A 20,462-nucleotide genomic window follows, 5' to 3' on the forward strand; every position below is an offset into this window, starting at 1 on the left:
TTTTCCCTTTTTTCTGTATTGCATTTGATTGTTTTCATATTTTATCATTACGTTCAATTTATTGTGAAATAACATTTTATTTTTTATGTGAATTGGTACTGCTTTTACGTACATATTATAGTAAAGATTTTACTGCCTCTTCTTCTCTCCTCAACGATACTGCGACACATGATAACTTAAAATTATTCATTCATCATTCCTAAAATATATAAATGCTACCTCCCTCTACCCCAAGTTAGCTGTGTATCACCGCAATGACGAATGATTTTGTTAATCATTTGTGCTAAATTTTATTGTGAAAAGCTTTGTTCTTTCATTTACTATTTTGTTAATATTGTTCAACTATACCGTCTCACTTGGCGCGCTGAACACTGGCTCGATTAAGACTTTTTTTCTCTTTTTTTTATTGCATTTGATTGTTTTCATACTTTATCATTACATTAAATGTATTGAGAAATTTCCTTTTTATGTGAATTGTTATTGCTTTTACGTACATACAGTAATATTTTAACTCTCTCTTCTCCTTCTCTCCTCAACATATCAACACTCCCTCGTTCATTACAAGTCAGCTGGGCGTGATGTCACCGCGGTTACGTACAATTTTATACATCTTTTATGCTAAATGTTATATTGAAAGTGAAATTTTATATTAAATGCTTTACACTTTAATGTATTTTGTCGAATATTGTTATCATTAAACTAGATATTGTATATGAAAAAATAAATTAATACAGTTTAACTTGTAAGACCCAATAGGCCGTTGAATACAAGTATAAACTAGATAATCAGTCAATTCGAAGTATGAGCATTTGTTCGACAAGCGATACAAAATTTTGTCGAAACTTTTTTCGAAAAACGGAAAGTTTGAAATATGAAAAGTTTGAGAAACGAGGTACCACTGTATATATATATACATATTATATATATATATATATTATATATATATATATATAGATATAATTATATATTTATATATATGGTATATATATATATATGATATATATATATTTTATATATATATATATATTATATATTAACGATAGGGCTACAACAAATTTTTCCCCTGAAAGCTTTAATGTTATTTTTTCTAGCGAGTATTCGAACATTTTTTTATCTTATAATCTCTAGCCTTTGTGTAACGAAAGTGTTGCCTGTTCTGAATATCAATTAGGTCAGGGTTTATATTAGAGTGTGTCTAGGTCATTATGAAACCTTTATTCAACCCCTTCATGACAGTGATACTGGTTCATTGATAAGTATCATGGGTGTCCGCCCATGGGCTGAATCATAATCAAAGCCTATGATATAACCTGGTTTCCAACCTGTTTACAGTGACAGTGTTACTGTTACTAAAACCACTCTCTCATCGACACCACTATGCTTTATCTGCAATCTCTCCTCCTTTGTGAAGTGCTGTTATCATTATCTTCACGAGAACATACTTGTTTACTAACCTTGAGTCTGAAAGATGTTATCAAATGCATGTAATAGATGTTTACAAATTATCTGTTCATCACAAAATTGCCGTATAATCCTTGCACATTTTATTATAAAAGTTCTGTAAATATTGTAGATAAAGAAAAAAGTTAACGTGGAAGTTCATTTTTTTCTCTTAAGTACCCCAGACATTTCCAACCATTCAGCTATAGCATCACAACAAATGCACCTTTCTATTTGTGTGACTAGAACTACTAAGAACGTGCACAACGTTTCCTTATTTATGTGTAACAATTTTTCGCCGAAGCCTCGGTGTATTGGATCCTAAAACGACATACATGAAGAAGGGTAGTAAAAAGAAAAATGACCACATATTTCGTGAATTCAATGAAAGCTTTTTATATCCCATGCACGCAGCACTTCAGTTCAGTTGTTGAATAGGTGTGCTTTCAGATAAATCTCATAAGGACTTTGAGCGCAATGCTTCGTGCTAACTAAACCTACAACGACGCATCCTTCCACGTTCATTGCCACGACTGCTAACTCAAACCTAGGCCACTGACATAAAGGGCATGCATGGTAGCAAATGAGTTGGGGAAATACTATTCACAAATATTCGAGGTTAAGGTAAGAAAAGGTTCAGTTACTTTAAAACTAGGCATTAGGAGCATGCTTATCGTACATTAAGATATACTTGGTAGTACATGCTTATCGTACATTAAGATATACCTGGTAGTACTATATGTATGACTAATGATTTCGTATTCTACTACCTATACTCTGTATTTTTCCATCTGTCCATCCGCCTGTGGTGTTTGCGCATGGTAACACTGCGCCCCTGGCCTTAAATAATATCCTATTTCGAATATTAACGGTGTAATTCGCATACAGTAAATTGTTAAAACACTTTTCAGTTGCAAATGTACACCCAGATATCCTTTTATTTACCTAAAACTTACACATAGCGTAACTATTTAAAGCCCGGGACGCAGTGTTACCATGCCAAAACACCACAGGCGGATGGACAGATGGAAAAAAACGGAGTAAAGGTATACCTATAGGTAGCCTATACTAGGTACCATATGGATTTAGGATAATTTTATTCTTGACCAATACTGCACTAAGGGCTTGAAAATATAGTTTTCCCATGTTTATGTGTACCTACTTGGAATTTTCTGATTTTAGTGGCATAAGTAGAATATTTTTTACATAGCATGCTAGCTACCTAGTAGGTCCCATCGTACTATATGCAACTATAATCCGAACACCACAGTGGGAAAGGTAGGTTTTTGGGTAGGAAAAACCAAAACAAGTTAAAACACACGGACATTAAACCCTCTGGTATTATATATACCCAAAGGTACGGACTGTACGCGTAGCCCACCCTAAGTTAGGTTAGGTTAGGTTTGATGTGGTTTGTTAGTTCATTTGATAGCAAGATGAACGTCAGAAACGTTCAAAACGCACATTAAAAGACTTGAAAATGATCTTTTTACGTTCAAAAGTCATCGGGGTTTAAAGTAAAATTTTAATGAAAATACTAACATGGCACATTAGGTAATATTAAGGACAATTAGCACCTAAGTATAGCTGACATAGCTTGAACAAGTGAAACCGAATGCCGTACAGAACGTTTTACCTTTTTTATTTCCATTTTTCACATTACGTTCTGTGATAAACCATCAGACCAGGATATCCTTTAGTCCAAACTGCCATGGTTAGTCCGAGATGAAGGCAATGTAGCATATAGGCTACATGAATTTTCTGTAATAAGAAATGCCCATTAAGTTTAGAAAGTGAATTCTTCATTGCCGAGAATTTTGCGATGATTTTCGAGTCCGTTAATCGTTTCGCAATGCATGAACCACAGACTAGAGCTATTGAAAGTTGTTTGAACGCATACCTAATTGCTTTGGCCACTGAAATGTGGAATAACACTTAGGTGTGAATCGAATGATTTTGATAGTCATCGCTGATAGAATGGAGTCTTTTGTAAGTAAATAATTCTCGAAACAATAGGAAACCCTAACTGCTCATAAAAACCATGTAGTTTAAAGAAAATTTTCAAATGGATCACAACGAGAACAGGCACTTTTGGTGGGGTTTACGAAAGCAGGGCAGCATCATGTACAATATGTACCTATTAGTATACGTATATTTAACTAATATTAGCGCGATTTTTTTTCTTTGTTAACAGAGTGAACAGAGGTTTTTAGGTACGGTAAAATCAGAACTATTTCAGCTACTGAATATTAAGAAAATATTTAAACCACACGATTCAAAGTTCATGTGTGTGTGTAATGAGTAACAACCATGCAACATACAAAAGAGGATGTTACAAAAGTAATTACAGGATTTACTTTTATGGAACACCAGTCCATGTAGTTTCATTCATGTTTATTTCCATATTACCTAAGCCTGAGGCTGAGCCTGCTTGTTGTCTCATCTTCCCTTATTAAATCTGTAATTAAATCCCACCTCAAGAAACTTGTTTTGGTATTAGTGTTCCTGAATGTATAGGTTGTTTGAAAGTTCCCGTCTCATTTAGCCTTTCTCTGTCCATTAGTGTTTCATCCCTCCTTTGACAAACTGTCCATATTACTTCTTTTTCTCTCTTTGTTTATCTCTCACTTAGCATGAGTTCCAGCTATTATTATATATGTAGTAATATGAGTTCTATTAGACAGGCTTTGTAAATTTGTCGACGGTTCATTCAGGATCTAAGTAGATACCATGTTGATTTTGGAGTTTTATCGAGTGAATTTGCAATAAACACTGAGGTATGAAAGGGACCCTTTAAATCACCTTTGATGTTTGCGATTTAAATTGTAATAAAAGATATGGTTTGGAGGTGGAAGGAAAGTTTCTGACTGGAGCTGCGATAGAAACAGACTTTTAATACTTGAAAAGATTTTGAAACCAAATTGACCGGAATTTCATTCGGAAATAACATTATACGTTGTCTGGTACTACAATATGTATTTCTTTAGTAGATTTACAGACTTCAGTCATGGTGTGCGAGTGGAACTATATATGAAAGATGAAAGGTCCATCAAAGGTTATCTTTTCTTCTTGATACCAAAAAAAAAAAAAAAAAAAACAAAAAAAAAAAAAAAAAAAAAAAACTGAACGAGTGATTTGAAAAGGGGGATGATATCGTTCAGTTAAACGCTGCAGATATGCTGGAGAGCACAAGTGTTACTAACCACGAATATAGATCAGTGGACGACGATAGTGTATTTCAGTCTTGATAGAAGGTAACAGCCGTTCACATCTCCATTAAACGTCGACAAGAAGATTGGTAATTTAATCTAAGTCGTATATTGACAACTTGTATGGAAAATTACAGCTCTTTAGAACGGGTAGAATAACTCATACAGAGGAAATTGATTTCAGTGCAATTGAGAAAGGGACCAGATAGCTATTTTCGTGAACACTTCAGGATAGATTTTGCAAATGAGTCCCCTCAACTTGAGTCAGTAATATTGAAAGAGTTTTGTGTCTTATACATATATATATATATATATATATATATTATAAAGATAAATGCCACGAAGGAAAAATAAACGAAGGAGTCTGCGAGATCTTTCGGCTGAAAAAGCCCTTTACTGAAGCAGCTACTGACAAAATACGAGAAAAAAAGACAATACAAGAAGGTTCGTATAACTGACAGATAGGGATTATAAAAGGATTAGTGCCTAGAATCCGACACACCTGGAAGATAAGAAACCTTCCCAAACAAGCATAAACAAAGGGTGCAATTAAAGGTTTAAGACAATCATCTCAGATACAATCTCAGACAATTAAAGGATTATAGGTGACAGCTATACGGAACCTGGTAGACAAAACCATATTCACAAAAAATGACAGACATACATTACAATAAAATTTTTTTTTTTTTTTAATAACTCTAAGGCAACTGATTTTTATTTAAGTCAGTAATTATATATTTGAGGTCATTCTTAAACATGTTACAGATACAAGGGTCTAAATGAAAAAGGCCACGACTAACATTGAAATTACAATGAAAAGTAAGTTGTATTAAAGCAGATTCTAAAAGATTTCGTGATAAGACATCTCTTGACGTGCAATTACTGAACTGTCAATCCAATTAATTCGGTGGTTGTTTTCACTTAAATGAATAAATAATGCATTAGATTTTTGCCCAGTTTTACAGAGTATTTATGCTGGCTTAACCTTACTTCTAAGCCCTTGCTCGACTGTCCCAGGTAGAATGAGGGACAATCCATACATGGAATTTTATATATTATGTTGTTGCTTTCTCTGGGGCCATTTTTTATTAACATTCTTTTTAGTGTGTTATTATAGGAAGAAACAAGGTTGACATTAAAAGCTTTTAACAATGGTTTAATGGTTTCAAATCCGTTAAAATAAGGCAAACTGAGAATGTTCTTAGAATTTTCTTTCTGTGTGTTGTTTTCAGTATAAAACTTTTTGTGGGCTTTATTATAACAAATGTCTAATATATGTGAAGGATAGCATAAATCTTTCCCTATTTTTCTTATGTATTCAATTTCTTGATCCAAATATTGTGGACTGACAATTCGTAATGCTCGTAAAAACATAGAGGAAAAAATTGATATTTTTATATTAAGATGGTGGCCTGAGAAGAAATGAACATAATTTAAGTTGTAGTCGGTTTCCTATAAATACTGAATTTACATTGAAATGGTTCTCTATGTATCAAAACATCTAAGAAAGGGAGGCAATTGTCTTTTTCTAATTCTAGAGTAAACTTAATCGATGGTACCTGGTTATTTAATTTAGAGAGTAAATCATTTACATCAATACCGACAGGAAGAACAGCTAAACAATCATCAACGTAACGATACCACTTTACAGGAATATGAATGATATTAGGTAAGTAGCGTTTTTTCGAAGAATTCCATATACAGGTTTGAGAGCAATGGTGATAAAGGATTTCCCATTGCCATGCCAAAAATTTGTTGATAAAATTCACCATTGAATATAAACTTACAATCACAAATGCACAAACTCGTGAGTGAAATAATGTGACTTATAGGTAGAGGTAATTCATGCTGAGTTAGTTCATTGCTAAGATATTCTAAAATAGAGTCTATAGGGACTTTAGTAAAAAGAGAACATACGTCAAAACTAACGAATCTATCAGTAGGGCAAAGAGCAATTTTGTATAATTTATCAACTAAATCTAGAGAATTATATATATGAGAATCGGAGATGGTTCCAAGTAACGGGGACAAGATCTTAGATGATATTTTTCGAGAGTTATATGAAATTGAACCAACAGTACTGATAATAGGCCGCATAGGGTTATTTTCTTTGTGCGTTTTGACTAATCCATATAAGTAAGGTAGCGAAGGAGAATTGACTGACAATTTGCCTAGTAGTTCTGTTTTATCTTTAAGGATACTTTTCACTATGCTATTGAAGTTTTTTATGACTTGATCAAGAGGAGTTTTTTGTTAGTTTTTTATAAGTCACATCATCATCCAGTAGGGCTTGCATACGTGATATGTAGTCAGCTTTATCTAAAATTACTATACTATTTGACTTATCCGCTTTTGTGATGTGGATAGTATTGTCCTTTTTAAGATCGGTCAAACTTTTCTTATAGCGAGCAGGGAAGTTACTTTCATGCTTAACATTGGCAGCTCCGTAAACAATACCTTTAATCATGTCGACATGATTTTGAGGAAGATCACAATATTTTTCAAATTTACTTAGGGATGACCCAATCATTAAAGCCGAAGGTCTACTTGTTGCAAAGAAAGATAAACCATATCCAAGCGCACTCACAACATTTTCACTTATTTGTTTACTAGATAAGTTAACAACACAATCTTGACGTGCACAATTAGTCCAATCACTGCTATCAATAAGATTTTTTAGTTTTCTGTCGAGTTTCCTTTTCACTCACGAGTTTGTGCATTTGTGATTGTAAGTTTATATTCAATGGTGAATTTTATCAACAAATTTTTGGCATGGCAATGGGAAATCCTTTATCACCATTGCTCTCAAACCTGTATATGGAATTCTTCGAAAAACGCTACTTACCTAATATCATTCATATTCCTGTAAAGTGGTATCGTTACGTTGATGATTGTTTAGCTGTTCTTCCTGTCGGTATTGATGTAAATGATTTACTCTCTAAATTAAATAACCAGGTACCATCGATTAAGTTTACTCTAGAATTAGAAAAAAGACAATTGCCTCCCTTTCTTAGATGTTTTGATACATAGAGAACCATTTCAATGTAAATTCAGTATTATAGGAAACCGGACTAACAACTTAATTACTATGTTCATTTCTTCTCAGGCCACCATCTTAATATAAAAATATCAATTTTTTCCTCTATGTTTTTACGAGCATTACGAATTGTCAGTCCACAATATTTGGATCAAGAAATTGAATACATAAGAAAAATAGGGAAAGATTTATGCTATCCTTCACATATATTAGACATTTGTTATAATAAAGCCCACAAAAAGTTTTATACTGAAAACAACACACAGAAAGAAAATTCTAAGAACATTCTCAGTTTGCCTTATTTTAACGGATTTGAAACCATTAAACCATTGTTAAAAGCTTTTAATGTCAACCTTGTTTCTTCCTATAATAACACACTAAAAAGAATGTTAATAAAAAATGGCCCCAGAGAAAGCAACAACATAATATATAAAATTCCATGTATGGATTGTCCCTCATTCTACCTGGGACAGTCGAGCAAGGGCTTAGAAGTAAGGCTAAGCCAGCATAAATACTCTGTAAAAACTGGGCAAAAATCTAATGCATTATTTATTCATTTAAGTGAAAACAACCACCGAATTAATTGGATTGACAGTTCAGTAATTGCACGGTCAAGAGATGTCTTATCACGAAATCTTTTAGAATCTGCTTTAATACAACTTACTTTTCATTGTAATTTCAATGTTAGTCGTGGCCTTTTTCATTTAGACCCTTGTATCTGTAACATGTTTAAGAATGACCTCAAATATATAATTACTGACTTAAATAAAAATCAGTTGCCTTAGAGTTATTAAAAAAAAAAAAAAAAATTTTTATTGTAATGTATGTCTGTCATTTTTTGTGAATATGGTTTTGTCTACCAGGTTCCGTATAGCTGTCACCTATAATCCTTTAATTGTCTGGAGATTGTATCTGAGATGATTGTCTTAAACCTTTAATTGCACCCTTTGTTTATGCTTGTTTGGGAAGGTTTCTTATCTTCCAGGTGTGTCGGATTCTAGGCACTAATCCTTTTATAATCCCTATCTGTCAGTTATACGAACCTTCTTGTATTGTCTTTTCTCGTATTTTTGTCAGTAGCTGCTTCAGTAAAGGGCTTTTCAGCCGAAAGATCTCGCAGACTCCTTCGTTTATTTTTCCTTCGTGGCATTTATCTTTATTTATGGATTTATCACGTTCCTAACTTCGTGATTCTGTTATACATATATATATATATATATATATATATATATATATATATATATACACACACACACACACACACATATATATATATATATATATATATATATATATATATATATATATATATATATATATATATATAGATAGATAGATATGCTGGAGAGCACAAGTGTTACTAACCACGAATATAGATCAGTGGACGACGTTAGTGTATTTCAGTCTTGATATATATATATATATATATATATATATATATATATATATATATATATATATATAAAGGCAAATGTCACAAAGTCAAGTAAAACAACGAAATGGTTGCTAGTCCTTTTGCCACAATGGTCTTTTACCAGCAATGTGCTAGTAAAGGCTCTCAAATGTCCATCAATGATGGCCCGCCCTTCATTAAAAAGTGCTTTGCTTCAAACGAAGGTATTTCTTGAAAATGTATGGGTTGGTGTATTGGTTTGGGTCCATCATGGGGGAGCTGTGTTGTGGTACCTCGACAGTTAACTAATCATGCGATTACTCTGGCGTTGAGATTGGGTTCTTTTGTTTTGTCACGATCTGGAATTATGATAAACTCGTACCCCAAAATTGGATGAAATATTTAGGTATGATTCACAGGCAACTCCTTGTGTGTGCTTCAGTGGTGCTTGAAAAAGAAACCAAAAATGTACAGTGACTCAGTGAGCCTTTAGAGATTATATAGGAGTTTGTTAAAAGAATTTCGATATGAAGATTAAAGGATTAGAAATATGTTAGAAATATTTCTTAGTTAAGGATTATTATTTTTTTATTCATTTAAGTTAAATGTTGATAAAATCAGACCGTTCTTGTGTTTCCTTCAGGCTCTGATAACAAAAGTACATTAACAGCACGTAACTTTAGTATTTGTAACATTGCTTCTTCACTTGCACTAATTTTATGGACATGCCTTTAATCATATAGTACTCTCATTAGTGTACACAAGGTATCTGGATTATATCTCACATACAACATTCTCATTCAACTCTGACCACATTTTATTATTCCAAATTTATAGCAGAGCAGGAAATTCTTTAATATACCTATTTACATACAATAATTTCTGAAATATTTTAGGCCTGTTAGATATACAGAAACCTATTATACAACTGCGTGATTTTAAAACATCACTAGTAAATTATAAAATCAACCTTATGCAAGAAATTATAAAATGTTCAATGGAAAAGACCGGCTCTAAATAAACACAGCTAGTTTGATCAAAAGGTCTGTGAAATGTTTACTCCCAGGCTAATCAAAATCATTGGATCTTTATCAATAAAATCACCTCAGATTGTTTAAATAGTACTACAATGATAGCTAATCTTGGAATACTTTTGACATGAAAATTGGATTTGTGTTGCTTTTTTTTCATTATTCTTTCTCTTCATAGGGAAGTCAATCAAGGGTGTTCACCAAAAAAAAAAAGAAAAAAAAATGGCCACTGACAGATTTGCAGCTCCATCGCCTTACACCCAAAAGCAACCAGAGCCCCATGCAAGTGATTTCAAGCATCAAGAGTAAGTTATTTAATAGAGAATCGTAATAAAATGTTGTAATTAACAATTATTCCTCAGCAAGCAAAGTGAAAAATACTTATGTATTTTTTTCCTTTTAGGTACCTCCTTGGATCAGGTTTAATTACTAGTAGAGCAAAAGAAGTTCCTTCGAATCTACAACACATAAACGTTGCTCTCTTTGCCCTTGGCAGAGCAGGTCAGTTGGTACCTGTCAGTTAAGGTATTGAAGGGTTCTTGTAGTGTGTTCTTAGTTTTCCTTCAGTTATGCAATTAAGAACCCTGTCATATCCAAGAATATATTTATATAGCTTATTCTCTTTTAGTACAGACACATCAGTTTGTACGTATTTGTATAAATCTCAGTGTTAATTTCAGTTCAAGCATTTCTCATTTTCTTTTTCTCGGGGGGGGGGGGGTTGTTAGTGTTGTTAATGCACTTCATATGGTGCACTGTAGTCATTACTTAGGCTCTTCACAGCATCCTTTTGTCCCTGGCTGCAAGCCTTTTCATTCATTTTTCTATACCTCCGTTCATATTGTCTTGCTTCCATGTTAATTTTCATCCACTCATAACAATTGCTTCATAGTGCAACTGCGAGGTTTTCCTCCTGTTACACCTTTAAAACCTTTTTACTCTGTTTTCCTTTCAGCGCTGAACGACCTCATAGGTCACAATGCTTAGCCTTTAGCCTAAATTCTATATATTCCATTCTCATTTTGCTTCTGGAAAGGTTGTCATATCATATTTGAATCTGAGGGGCGTACGGAAAAAAAGTTATATCCACGGGCCTCATGCTACCCAGTGCAATATTAACCATAAAACACGAAAAGGGTCTGTATTGCAAGATAATGCAGATCACAAACATGGTACGTAGTGGCATGTGGACTACATGTTCTAAAGTGATTGAAATAAGTTACTTTTGTCATCCATCAAAAATGGAAAATTTTAGTTATTTCGGCGAGAAATTCATCTCCAACTGAATTTCAGTGGGAGAATTATATAATGATTTTGATGGAGGGATACAGGGTCAAGTAAGTACACAGGATCAGATAATCCATTTTATAGGGTAGACAAGATTGTAATGAGTGAATGCCTAAAAAATAATGATGAGCAAATTCTTTTAAAGACTGAGCAGGCTTTTCAGGTTATGCTTTCATAATTTTCCCTACTTTCTCTCATTTAATATTCCGATGGTGAACTACAATATTTCATAGTTAACAATCAGCAATGCAAAATTTTGGACAAGAAAATAAACATCTAGCAATTGCGCATGCATTGTAGGTTATCACTGGTGCCAATTCTGGCCAAAACAAGCAGTTGCGTGGCACAAAAGTAGTTAAATGTGACATTATAGCAAGGAAAACTGGATATTTTTCTGTAATTCAGTTAAGTCCTTTAAATTTATGAAACCTGTATTTATATCTATACGCCAATATTAAGTCATGTTTGCAGTGTTTTAGACTTTAATGTTCCTTACTTTTCCTAATCCCTGGGAAGAGGTGGGAAGTAGTGTAAAGAAGATAAAAAAGTAAGCATTGCTTAACGTTCATAGTATGCTCAATTTGATTATAGGTTCCATACATCTGAACAACGTTATGAAAAATTCACGACTAACCTTGAAGTACATTGTTGAACCTGACCGTGGAAAGTTGTTGAGAGTTCAGCGGGAGTGGAAACTACCAGAGTCCTCCATACTGTCACCAGAAGAAGAAGACAAAGTGTTTCAGGATCCAAGGTTTGTTTATTTTATTTACATTCCTTTTGCTTATATGTTCATGTATTTAAGTATCTTCAAAGAATATTTTCATGTGTTGAGGGAATTTTTTTCTTTTAGCACAAAGTTCTTCATAGACCTGATTAAAGATTATTTTCTCCCTCCAGTGAGCAGGCCCTAAGTTCCGCTTCAGGTTTTCATTCAACCTTTTTCAAGACAAACACATTATGTATTCTGTTAGTATTCGTTTATGTGTATTATTCGACTTGATATTAGTTGCGAGGTTATATCCTTCCTCTTGTGTCATCCTGGTTGTTTTCCACACGTTGCTTTAGAAATGTTAGCAGATTCCTTATTAGCTGACTCAATAAGTATTTCGTTACATTAACTACATCATCATTTTAAACAATTTTACATAAGCTTTTCCATTTTTTGGGTTAGATATGAAAAGAGTTCTATCTGTTCATCTCTGTCCTGAACTCTGTCTACTTGAACTCTCATTCAGCCTAGGTCATCATCCTTATAATTTCTTATCGCATGCCAAAACCATCGAAATCTTTGAGACCCTAGAATATTTGTTTCTACTGCATAAGATACTACAGCCCTTCTGTGTGCACTATTGTAAGCCTTTGTACTCTGGGAATGGAACATTTTTACTTACCAGTGCAGTAGCCTTGTCTCCCTCCATTTCAACCATGCTGCAAGTGCTCTCTTTCTTATTGCTCTCTCATCTCCTGCCCCAGTCCTGTGTCCATAAAGTAACAAAAATTCTTGATCTCTCTTAAAACCTGTCCATGCAGGTATAATGATAGGGGTCTCAACTCCCATCTCTTTGCCTTCTACTCTTGTATACTTTTGGGCACCGAAAATCTCTCCATGGATAGTTTGTAATCCTGAGGATCTCTTGTGAACACATCTGTTACATTTGGTGTACAGATGAGTTCATCTGACTGTAGCACTTCTGCCACAGCGTCTAATAGCTTTTATATGAATTATTGCTTTTATTCTTCTGGTCTTCCTAATTTTGATAAAACCAGCCCGAGAAGAGGCGTTGTTAGGCTCAGAGGTCTGGATAAAATAATCCTTTATAATAATAATAATTTTGATAAATATATTTCGCGATTCTACTAGGATTCACGTTTCGTGTCACTACCAATGGATTTTGTGCCAACTCCCTCATACTTTTCTTTCTGAGCACAGCAAATGTAATGGAACCATTTTAACTCTCTTTTCATTGTCCCAACTTCATAGTATCCATGGCATCACCATGGAGCAGAGCTTCAAGGGACACTTAGAGGAATGAATCATTTGAGCTTTATTTTCATTGTCCCAACTTTGTAGTATTCATGCTATCATCATGGATCATAACATCAAGAGATACTTAGAGTAACCATTTTAACTATCTTTTCATTGTCACAACTTCATAGAATCTGTGGCATTGTCATGTATTGTAACTTCAAAGGACACTTAGAGGACTCATTTTAACTTTTTCATTGTCTCTACTTCATAGTATCTATAGAATCATCATGTATCATATCTTCAAGTAACACTTAGAGGAACTATTTTAACTTCCTTTCATTGTCCCAACTTCATAGCATCCATGGAATCATGAATTGTAACTTCAAGGGACATTTAGAGGAACCATTTTAACTTTCTGTTCATTGTCCCAACTTCATAGTATCCATGGTATCATCACAGATCATGTCTTCAAGGGTCATTTAGAGGAACCATTTTAACCATGCTTTCATCATCCCAACTTCAAAGTACCCATGGTATCATCACAGATCATAATTTCAGGAACATCATAGAAGGTAATTTCATTGAACACTCAGTGAAACCATTTTCATCATCCCAGCTCCATAACACCCACAGTATCATCATAGATTGTATTTCAGCACCATTTAATGAAACAATTTTAACTTTTTCATCATCCCAGCTCCATAACACCCCAGTATCATTATAAAGATCATAATTTCAACAAGCACTTAGAGGAACCATTTTAACTTTAAATTTATCTTCTCAACTACATAGTATCCATGGCATCATCATAGCTACGCCAACATACATGCACAAAGATCTGGTTATAAAAGGACTGAAATCTGGAAAGGCTGTCCTCTGTGAGAAACCCATCGCTGAAAATTTAAATGAGACTCGCGAATGCTACCAGATTGCAAAAGAGGTAACTTTCTGTGGCAACTGTTTGAAGTTATGACTTTTAAAACTACTAACATACGTAATTTGTTTTATTTCTTAGTTTTGTTATTCACCATGCTTTTTTACCCTGGCTTTTTTTTAGAGTAAAAGAATTCTTGAATGTTAATATCTTTTATTTCCTTTTTTTTATCACACAACATCTCCATTTTTAAGTAGATGGAGAACTGTTATATTCAGTAATTATAATTGTTTTATTAAGTTGTTTTGTGTGCAACTCTAAAGGCTTTATTAAAAAATAAAAGGAAAAACTAATCATATCTCAGTGTGGTTTCAGTTGTTGTAATATGATTTCAGAATTAAAAATCTATGTCAGGTCTTCATTCTGGGAAAAATAGATTTTTATTCTGCAACTCATGATGGTGCAATTAAGTGAAAAACACTCACATGTGTATGAAAGGAATTTTCTGTTTTTTTCTTTGTCATATTTAGGAGCGTTCAATTTCCCCATTATGTTTATGCCTTGTGTCATATGTTTTTTAATTCAGCTAGCTACTGTTACTTGAATATTCGGTTTCAAGTGAAAAATTTGGAATATCATCTTTCCTTTCCAGATGAAGAGGCCTCTGTTATGTGCCTTCAATCGTCGGTTTGATCCGAGTTTCAAAGAATTACAGAGGCGTGCACGTTCAGGGGCAGTTGGACAGATCCATCTGGTTAAGACTGTTGCAAGAGATTCTCCTCTTCCTTCCATTGACTATTTAAAAGTATCAGGTAATTACTTTATTTTTGTTAAATTATTTTTTTTATGTTTAGAACAAAATATATGTCCAGATTACATAATGTGCTGGAGTACTGATGAAGAGTAAAATTTTAGGTACTCAACTAAAGAGGGGGAAAGCAAAATGGTTCCAAGTATAGGATAAGAGAAAGGGTCTAAACTAAAGAAACTAAAGTGATGAATGGAAAGGTTAATACACAGTAAACAAAGTGTGAAAAGTATTATGGAAATTGAAATGAAGATCCATAACTGGAATTAAAAAAAAAATAATGAAAAAGTGGCCTAGACTTACCTGTTTGGCAGCAGTTCTTAGCAGCTAAGGTAACCTTCTACAGTACAGTCAGGCCTGGCTATGTATTTGTTTTGTAAACAGTTGTGCAAAATTTTTTTTGCTTACACAGTGTTCACTCTGTAAGAATGAATATTAAAACTTGAATGCTATATGATTGAAATATTTCAACAGTGCTTACTTACCAGGCTACAGAGACAGCAGTTCTATTAAGAAATATGCTGAATTATTACAAAACTTCATATATATGTACCTTCTAGGCAGGTGCTACTTGTGCAGGAGCATGTTATGCATCAGTCTGCAGCCAGTAATCAGTGAAAAGTAAATCTGTGTTGCCAAAACCTGTTCTCTTATGCCTGTGCATTGAGAAAGTTTAGGCCATTGATTAAGTTCTGAATCTTGAAGTAAATTCTAAACAATTGCCTTGTAAAATTAATGAGTACTGTGTACATGCAGTGATGTTGAAGTGCTGAAAACCTCTTGAAGTGCAAGTGTAGTATTTGGCTCTGGAGGTTAAATTTTAATGAGGTGCCAGTGACAAGCAGAAGAACCCTCAGAAGAAAGATGCCATTGGTTCTGTAAGTCTGAACTTGTCCTCCTTGATCGCTGAAAGGGTCATCAGCACACATGAACCCATCACTCCCAGATCATGATGATGAAAACCTAATCTTTATTTCCCATCTCATGCATCAAGTTGAAGGCCGAGATTACAAGGGGACATGAGACTGTTGCAAGTCATGTAGTTTGAGAGATTTGAGAAGTGAGCCAATGTTCAGTTTGCTAATGCATCAATAGTTGTTGTGAATATTGATTAGGAGGCTGTGATGATACTTCAAACAATACAAAAGTAGTGGATTTGAGATACGGTTACAGCACTAAGCAAATCTTAAATAAGGGTGAGGCTGGTGTCTTGTGGAAGAACACTACACAACCAAGATTTTAAGGCTGCCAGAAACTTTGCCACCCTTGTATAGAGTACAGTATGTATATCAGTGCTGAAGGAGAACTGATATTGATGTCCCTGTCCATACATGTACCATATACCACCAAGAGAATCTCTGGACACTAAAGAAGTTAAACAAGGAGGAACTTTTGGTAGTCTGGATATGCAGCTCAAACACTTTGATGTCAGTAGTCATCAGCAGTAGTTTCAAGATTGGTTCAGCTCTTGAGTAGTACATCAAGTAGAATAATATTCCCAACTATTTTTGCCATGTAGATTGGTGATTTAAGTTATCTCAAGACCATGGAAGACTGATACCACAATATTTCAATGATTTTTTATTCTTGTCATCCAGCGCATAGACCAAGGGGCATTGCAGTGTTCAAGACCTACAGTCATTTGCCCATGATAAAGAGTTTTGTTCAGTTTCTCAGCATTAGCCCTGATAAGATGGCCAGGGATTACAAGTGGAAGTTTATTGTACAAGTTTATTGGACTTCCAAGTTGATGCTTGGGATGAAGTCCAGTCTTTTATGCTGGACCCTGTTTTTGGGAGAGGTGATACTTTAATATATCTCCAACCACAAGGGTGTGTTTTTAGGAGCGGTGGTACTTTAATGTGTCTCCAACCTCAAGGGTGCCCCTACTGTGAACATGTTTTGTAAGGATAATGTTAGGGTGTTGTGCTAGATCAGGTTATGACAAGGTGGATTAAGAGAATGATGTTGAACTGCTCAAGTCACAGCAAAACTTGTTAGCATTTAGTTATAGGCGCTTAAGTAGAAGCACACCCAGAGCATAGAATCCAAATGCTCCTAAGGTGTTAAATATGAAGTTTCTGAAAATCTGTCACAGTCTGAGGATGCCGTGAATTTTATGAAGGGGGATTGATCCAGACATCTAAAAGAAAATACTTTCAGATATTTATGGCTTAAAAAATGGAGAAGCAGCAGACAACTGTTTGGTGTTTTTCAAACCTCATCGTACTGGCTACTCTTCTTGTTCACTTCCTCTTCTGTTCATGGCAACTTCAATTTATTTGATGTCTGGTCTAGAATCCTCTCCTTATTCATTGCACCCACATGCATCTTTCCCACATATGTCAGCCTCTGGGGAAGCTACCCATCTCTCTACTCTCTATTCTCTACCAGGTCTAAGTCACCCACTCATACTGAAAACTAAATAGTACTTCCTGTTGTTTTATCATTATTTGAGCTGGTTGCTCAGGATGATTATGAGGAACTCTAGCCTTACTGCATTCAGAGGGGAGATGGGATGGGGATTAATTGACGGCTTTGCATGAATTGGACATGGGTTAAGGTGAGCAAAAGGAATATTTTCGTTTTTAGAATGTTACTAATCAACTTTAATTTGCAGATTTTTAATGTTCAATATTCTGAGCAACCTTAGATGGGATTTTGCAGTTTTTAACCCAATACAGAACCTAATATTTTTTCCCACAAATATTTTTCTTTAATTTTAAAATGTATCTTAACAGCATTTATGGCAGATCAATGTTTTATGTGATATTATAAGTGATTTAGAAGATATTTATTGTCATGAGAGTTAAAAAAACTATGTCCATTTAGGTCAAAGCGCGGGTCATGATCTCTTGGAATGCATCCTTGTTTTATTCCATGAGAAGTTTGGTTTCCCTTACAAGCTCTTCCTTTCTGCCTGTTCATGATTGAATGCAAGCCAATTGCATAGCTATGGCTAAATATACCTCAAACACTTGACATAATATCCTTAGTTAAGTAATATGTTTTTTTTTACAATCTAAACATTTTCTGTAATACCTTTGGTAACACAGGCCATTGCAAACTGTAGATGTAACAAGGGCCAAATACTTACTATTCAAGTGCCCTGACCACCATGTGATCACATTTCAAAACAAGGTCTGTTTCTTTTAATGTTCATTTCAGTATCTTAACAGAATAAGGAAAAAATTCTTTATTGTAAGTTTAAGGGCAACAAGAATGAATTATCCCAACTACTGTATTCTTCTAGGTGGCATTTTCCATGATTGTGCAGTCCACGACATTGATCTCATCTGCTGGGTGATTGGAGATTATCCAACACATGTCTTTGCTTCAGCTTCTTCTTTCATCCCTGAAGTTGCTGCAATTGGGGATCATGACACAGTAGCTTTCATAATGAAATTTGCTTCAGGGGCAATTTCTACGACAGATTTAAGTCGTAATGCAGTCTATGGTTATGATCAGCGCATTGAGGTAAGAATGGTGGCTTTACGTATACAGTTTCCACAAGAAACTGCTTGTAACAAACTTATATTGAAGTGCTAAAGTTTTCTGACGTATAATCTAAATAACAGAATGTATAATCGTTTTACATAGGAAGCAAGACTACAAACAGTGTTCTCAAATAAGTCCAAACAATTTTGCATTATTCTCTTCCTATTCAACTGTTAACCTGTAATGAAAAGACATTGTATATGAGCCTGAATTGTTGATAACAGATCAGTATCAACCATTGAAACTTGCAAAAAACAACAAATTGGAGAACAAGTATATTCAAAAGCACACATACAGTTTCGGAGTCTCATGCTTCAGTGTGGAAACATTTAAAATTCTGAATATGTTTGTCCTCCAATTTGTGTTTTTTTCAAGCCTGTTTTTACTTATTACCTGCACATCACAGATGTTCTCATATGCATACAAGGATGTAATTTAGTTTTTCCATTCTCTTAGGTATTTGGTCCGAAGGGTATGGTCTCTGCAGCAAACGAGAGGCCGTATAACCTCACAAGCAGCACAGTGGATGGAGACAGTCAGCCACCAATTCAGTATTCATTTCCCTCACGATATTATGAAGGATATATCGCAGAGGTTGAACACTTCTGTGATGTAATTCAAGGTAAGCAGTCTTTATCATGTATTTTCAAGAAAGCAAATAGTACCTATTTGTTGCTTGCATATACCAATGAAGGAGAATTAGATAAGAACTAAGTGATTGATGGTGTTACTTTTCATGTGTTACTTTAGTGAAATTTTAGTTTTTGCTATTTCTGTCAGGATTCGTAATTGCATATCAAATACTTGTAAAGCTAAAGGATTAAAAATACTTAATATAGAGTGCATTAGATATCAGTCTTTAGCTTTATTTCTTTCATTTTCTTATATTTAACCTCCTAGAGGAAATAATTGTTGTGCTTGGACATGGGATAAATTACCGATAAATGATTCAATGATCAACTATACAAAAAAGGTGGAGGAATGGATAGAGAAGTGAGTAATATAAGATAAAAATGAGGATGCAATATTAAAAAAATAATCTATTGGAGGCTAGAATTTGGCATAGTTTCACAAAATACGCAGGTGCAAATGACTATACTATATCCTCAAAGGGTTTTCACCTGTTTGCATTTTAATGGAGAAAAAGTACTGAACCCTCCCAAATAAAGCTAAAATGAGGGTCCTATGTACTATAGGATTAATATGAATCATTAAAACAGATGACTTTCAAGTCCATAATCTCGTTATAACACTCGGAAGTTAAATTAAGAGAATTGGATGAATTTTAGTAGGAACTTCACATCTATTGTTCTTGGGTAACAAAGACAGTTGCCATCTTAACTTCATCTCTTGGTTTCCCCTGAATTGTTACTCTTACTCAGCTGCCATTAAGCATCCCATTTTCTCATGTCTCTTTAGGATTGTTTGTTACAGAGATGATTTGATGGGTCTTTGCAGGTCTTGATGAGGCATCAATCCCAGGAAAGAATACTGTGAATGTTTCAATTATTGCCTCAGCACTTGAGGAATCTGTTAAGACAGGACGTATGATTCAGGTTAAGTACCAAGTGGACCTTTGATATATGTATGAAATACGTAAAGGGAATGATCTAATTTCATATTAAGTATACGTGTATTATTGATAGTTCCTGATATTAAGTACCTTCATAGAATTACTTATTCTTGAAGGGTATTCCTTACCTTAGTTTAAGCCTTTATAAAAGTGTCCATATTAGATATAAATTTTTATTAATATCACCGATGGTAATTGTCAAGTGGTCATCACTATCTGCTACTGAAAACAAAGGATGACAAATAATTAGCTCTTATTACATAGAAAATAATTTCAGTTTCATTGTTACATGAACCCTTGAAAAGATTTCATGTATTGGTAGTGAAAAATATGTAGCAGC

At 34.2% G+C, this 20,462-nt stretch overlaps 1 protein-coding gene across 3 annotated transcripts; it reads left to right on the forward strand.

Annotated features, from left to right (window-relative positions):
- Positions 1–1,677: 1,677 nt before the first annotated feature.
- LOC135206937 (inositol 2-dehydrogenase-like) lies at positions 1,678–20,175 on the forward strand. Of its 3 annotated transcripts, none has more exons than XM_064238445.1 (9): positions 1,678–2,064; positions 10,289–10,415; positions 10,514–10,611; positions 11,989–12,151; positions 14,162–14,309; positions 14,896–15,055; positions 18,305–18,528; positions 19,006–19,171; positions 20,008–20,175. In XM_064238445.1, exons 2-9 carry the CDS (start codon positions 10,333–10,335, stop codon positions 20,127–20,129), a joined length of 1,164 nt encoding a protein of 387 aa, XP_064094515.1. In that variant the 5' UTR covers positions 1,678–2,064; positions 10,289–10,332; the 3' UTR covers positions 20,130–20,175. The 3 variants fall into 3 exon arrangements, with proteins under 3 accessions (XP_064094515.1, XP_064094514.1, XP_064094516.1); XM_064238444.1 differs by lacking the exon at positions 1,678–2,064 and adding an exon at positions 4,599–4,738; XM_064238446.1 differs by lacking the exon at positions 1,678–2,064 and adding an exon at positions 4,601–4,694.
- Positions 20,176–20,462: the final 287 nt, after the last annotated feature.

Source organism: Macrobrachium nipponense, chromosome 31 (assembly GCF_015104395.2).
Source record: "Macrobrachium nipponense isolate FS-2020 chromosome 31, ASM1510439v2, whole genome shotgun sequence".
Classification (NCBI taxonomy): domain Eukaryota; kingdom Metazoa; phylum Arthropoda; class Malacostraca; order Decapoda; family Palaemonidae; genus Macrobrachium; species Macrobrachium nipponense.

Coding starts and splice junctions, on each gene's coding strand:
- LOC135206937 (XM_064238445.1), top strand. CDS start 10,333: ATGGCCACTGACAGATTTGCAGCTCCATCGCCTTACACCCAAAAGCAA. Junction 14,310..14,895: donor GCTACCAGATTGCAAAAGAG/GTAACTTTCTGT, acceptor TTTCCTTTCCAG/ATGAAGAGGCCTCTGTTATG. Junction 18,529..19,005: donor GTTATGATCAGCGCATTGAG/GTAAGAATGGTG, acceptor CCATTCTCTTAG/GTATTTGGTCCGAAGGGTAT.